At 53.4% G+C, this 4,830-nt stretch overlaps 1 protein-coding gene across 1 annotated transcript; it reads left to right on the plus strand.

The window, feature by feature from the left end:
* Positions 1-3,450: 3,450 nt before the first annotated feature.
* LOC309889228 (olfactory receptor 14C36-like) lies at positions 3,451-4,439 on the plus strand (the record flags this gene model as incomplete). Its single annotated transcript, XM_082781989.1, has 1 exon — positions 3,451-4,439. Exon 1 carries the CDS (start codon positions 3,507-3,509, stop codon positions 4,437-4,439), a length of 933 nt encoding a protein of 310 aa, XP_082638115.1. The 5' UTR covers positions 3,451-3,506.
* Positions 4,440-4,830: the final 391 nt, after the last annotated feature.

Genomic DNA, 4,830 nt, shown 5'->3' on the forward strand with positions numbered 1-4,830 from the left:
CGGAAGCTAATTATAATAACCTGGTTTTTTTAAGAAGTAGTAATGAATATGTATTAGTCTAGGAGCATAAAAATCAGCTACTTGATGTAACTGGTGTGCGTCCTAGTGGAGCGGAGACTCCCGGTGCACCCAGCGCTGTTTGCTTACCTCTATTCTTTTAATAAATCCTATTTTTTTATTTAATCCTAATTTGAATCCTGAGCCATTTCTAACAGGCTGCACCGATGGGCTGAGGTCAACTGCATGAAGTTTAACAAGGCCAAGTACCGGGTCCTGCACCTGGGGCACAACAACCCCAAGCAGAGCTACAGGCTGGGAGAGGAGTGGTTGGAGAGCTGCCAGGCAGAGAAGGACCTGGGAGTGATGGTGGATAGTCGGCTGAATATGAGCCAGCAGTGTGCTCAGGTGGCCAAGAAGGCCAACGGCATCCTGGCTTGCATAAAAAACAGTGTGGCCAGCAGAGCTAGGGAGGTGATCATCCCCCTGTACTCAGCTCTGGTGAGGCCGCACCTCAAGTACTGTGTTCAGTTTTGGGCCCCTCGCTACAAGAAGGACATCGAGGTGCTTGAGCGGGTGCAGAGAAGGGCGACGAAGCTGGTGAGGGGCCTGGAGAACAAGTCCTACGAGGAGCGGCTGAGGGAGCTGGGCTTGTTCAGCCTGGAGAAAAGGAGGCTCAGGGGCGACCTTATTGCTCTCTACAGATACCTCAAAGGAGGCTGTAGTGAGGTGGGGGTTGGTCTGTTCTCCCATGTGCCTGGTAACAGGACGAGGGGGAATGGGCTTAAGTTGAGCCAGGGGAGTTTTAGGTTGGATGTTAGGAAGAATTTCTTTACCGAAAAGGGTTGTTAGACATTGGAACAGGCTGCCCAAGGAAGTGGTGGAGTCACCATCCCTGGAAGTCTTTAAAAGACATTTAGATGTAGAGCTTAGGGATATGGTTTAGTGGGGACTGTTAGTGCTAGGTCAGAGGTTGGACTCGATGATCTTGAGGTCTCTTCCAATCTAGAAATTCTGTGATTCTGTGATTCTGTGATATCCTGATTTGGAGAGAAGCAAGGGCTATGGAAGGCTGAAAGTCTGAATAGAACCAAAGTCTTTGTGTACATGGCTATGGCTGTTGCCTCTGTCACTGAGGCCTATGAGGAGACGGCTTATTGCTAAAGCACCAGGGCCTCATTGTCTCCTTGTCCCCACCCATGAACCTGGAAGGGGTCGTACCATTCTCCTGCACTTGACAATGCACATCCCCATCTCCTACTGCCCCAGGAAGAGCCCTGAGCAGTGTGTGAAGGGAAGAGATCTCCCTTCACAGAGGCTGGAGGTCAAGGCCTGGCCCTAGTGCTTGGTGAAACGCATCCACTTTGTCTACACCTCAGTGTCACCTTCACATTGCTTTTGTCTCCTTGTCCTCACTGCCTCCAGTGTTCTGCTCTAACAAGCTCCAAGAGAGGCTGTGTCAGTGCTGGCCCTCAGGGGGACACTGCAGGAAACTTGCCTCTGACTTGGACTTCTGGAGAGATGTCTTCAATTGTCTCTGAGTGCCTGAGGTTTGTGGGCTCATCACCAAAGCCCCCAGAGGGGTGATTAAAATGCCTTGGGCTGGGCCTGTGCTGCTGAGCTGGGCCGGGCTCCTGGGACAGAGCTCGTGGCAAGAGGGCCCTGGTGCAGAGAGACAGCTCTGCCCAGGAGCAGCTCCTCTGCACAGCGCAGCAGGGCTGGGGGCTCTGACCACAGGCACCCAGGCAGAAAGGGATTCCAGGCAGCCTGGAGGGTGCACGCAGAGGAGAGCTCAGTGCAGGAGAAACCTTCACATCTCTGCCCACGGTAAGTATCTTGCTGCAGGACAGTGCAGGGGAGGTTCCTGGAAAAGGCTTCTGGATGCGGGATGTCTATGCCTGTCCAGGAGCTGCCAGGATGTCTCATGTGGCTTGTGCGGTGTGGAGGAGAAGGTGCTTCAGGGCAGCTGCAGGGGTGCCCAGGGCTGTGGTGCATAGCAGGGTCCCTGCTGTGCCCCAGCGGCTGTGTGCTGGGGCACTGTCTCTGCTGCCTGCCAGACACAGCACTCAGCCTGCCAGGGGAGCTGCCCAGGGGCTTGAGCAGAGGAAGGGCAGGGCAGGTGCTGCCCACAAAGAGAAGGCTCTTTCTGAACTCTCTGCCTGCGCTTTCATAGTCTGTTTGTGGGGTAGGCTCTGTGTTAAGAGAATGGTTGGGTTTGCACAGGTAACAGAGCTTCCTATTGCATTGGAATGAGACATAAACAGGTTAGTGACAAACCTGAGAGTGTCCCTTCCCTTCTCTCTCCTTACAGACTGCTCCAGGGCTTTTCAGAACTGTTCTTTAGGACCTACTGAGAGGGGGATGTCCCCAGAGCTGTCCCCATCCCCGGGAGGTGTCTGCAGGACAGAGATGGGCACGCAGAGGATGGGATGGGGTCTGTGAGCATGGACAGGAGGAGACATGGGGACAGACAAAGAGCTGTTGACAGGACAGCTACAGGCAGCAGGGACATTGGCAGGCAGTGAGCGGGAGCTGCTCCCTCCCTGCCATTCCCTGCAGTGCAGGCACCTTCCTTGCAGCAGCCCCTGGTCTCATCTCTTCCCCAGAAACTCCTTCACAGTTTCTATCATGGCATATATAACCTATGGGCTGAAAATATGGGGTGTCTGAACCCTAAATCTCTGTGTAAGTAGACACATTTGCTGCAGGCCCCTTCCACCTTCCTCCATGGAAGAAGGCACAGAATCACAGAATCATAGAATATCCCGAGTTGAAAGGGACTCACAAGGATCATCGAGTCCAGCTCCTGGCTCCCCAGAGGTCCTACCCCCAAATTCCTACCATATGACAAGGAGCATATTCCAAATGTTTCTTCCACTCCAGAGCTCTTGTCCCTCTCCTGGCTGTGCCAGCCAGATGGCACAGGTCTGCGATGACAGGCTCTACCTTACCAACACTGCAGCTTCTGCACTGGGTTGGGTCTGCCCTGCCTGCCCATGCCTGCTTCTCCCCCTTCCCCAGCGTGGCAGCTGGTGGTGTCTGATTCTGACAAGGAATGCTGTGCACGGCGGGTGAAGCAGGAGGAGATGCTCCCTGCCAGACATGCACGATCCACCTGCTGATTTTGTCTCCTGGGTATGGAACAGGGAAGACTCACACAGAGTCACACAGCCAAACGCCCCTCACTCAACAGAGGGAGCCACTTCCCAGGAGCCTTCCTTCTTGGAACCTCGAATGCAGCAGAGCAGGCTCACTGGGAGCTGATGGGGAGAGGAGGCTGCAGTGTACAGGACACTCAGCAAGCACACAGCAGGGCTCCAGACAGGGAGAGACACAAAGGTCCTCTTGGAAACAGGAAATGTAAGGCTTTAACTGGGAATTAACAGAATTTTTCTCACAGACTTTACTCCTAACACTCCTTATTTATTTATTTATTTATTTATTTATTTATTTATTTATTTATTTATTTATTTTTCTCATTTGGCAGTGTCCATGTCCAGAACCAGCAAATGCCCAACATCAGCTCTGTGAGTGAGTTCCTCCTGCTGGCATTCGCAGACAGGCGGGAGCTGCAGCTCCTGCACTTCGCGCTCTTCCTGGGCATCTACCTGGCTGCCCTCCTGGGCAACGGCCTCATCCTCACTGCCATAGCCTGTGACCACCGCCTGCACACCCCCATGTACTTCTTCCTCCTCAACCTCGCCCTCCTTGACCTGGGCTGCATCTCCACCACTCTGCCCAAAGCCATGACCAATTCTCTGTGGGACACCAGGGCCATCTCCTATCAAGGGTGTGCTGCCCAGGTCTTTCTATTAGTCTTCCTGATTACAGCAGAATTTTATGTTCTCACCGCCATGGCCTATGACCGCTATGTTGCCATCAGCAAGCCCCTGCACTATGGGAGCCTCTTGGGCAGCAGAGCTTGTGCCCAGATGGCAGCAGCTGCCTGGAGCAGTGGCTTTCTCCATGGTGTCCTGCACACAGCCAGTACATTTTCCCTGCCCCTTTGCCATGGCAATGCTGTGGACCAGTTCTTCTGTGAAGTCCCCCAGATCCTCAAGCTCTCCTGCTCAGATGCCTACCTCAGGGAAGTTGGGTTTATTGCATTTAGCTTTTGTTTAGGTGCTGGCTGTTTTGTTTTCATTGTGTTGTCCTATGTGCAGATCTTCAGGGCCGTGCTTAGGATCCCTGCTGAGCAGGGCTTGCACAAAGCCTTTTCCACGTGCCTCCCTCACCTTGTGGTAGTCTCCCTGTTTGTCAGTACTATTGTGTTTGCCGGTGTGAAGCCCCCCGCCACCTCCTCCCTGTACTTGGACTTTGTGGTGGCAGTTCTGTACTCGGTGGTACCTCCAGCAGTGAACCCCCTCATCTATAGCATGAGGAACCAGAAGCTCAAACATGCACTGAAGAAGCTGTTTCAGTTTTCTTCCAGGAGCAATTAGCTGCTGCTCTGCTGCTGCAATGGGAAAAACTAACCAAAAAAAACACGGTGGGAGACACAGCCTTTCAGTGCCATGTTCCAGGTCCACCAATGCAGCCCCCAAACAGTGAGAAACAAAGTAAAAATGTTATGTACAGAAGGAGAGCAGATGGATCTCGGGATACAGGGCTGCAGGCACCTGTGGGCAGTATGGACACTGACCTGCGGTCTCAAGCCTCCCTGAGTGGCAATAGAAGAAAGAGACCAGTGCCTGTCCTGTGCCACCTCCCTGCCAGCCCTGCCCTTCCACAGGTGGAGTATTTCTCTCTTACTTGGGCACCAGCAGAGCTTCGCCTCCTTGTCCTCCACAGGGAGATGAGCCACAGGCCTGGCTGTGTGCGAGGAGGCAGCAG

The sequence above is a fragment of the Aythya marila genome (genome assembly GCF_965140915.1).
Source record: "Aythya marila genome assembly, chromosome: 33".
NCBI lineage: Eukaryota > Metazoa > Chordata > Aves > Anseriformes > Anatidae > Aythya > Aythya marila.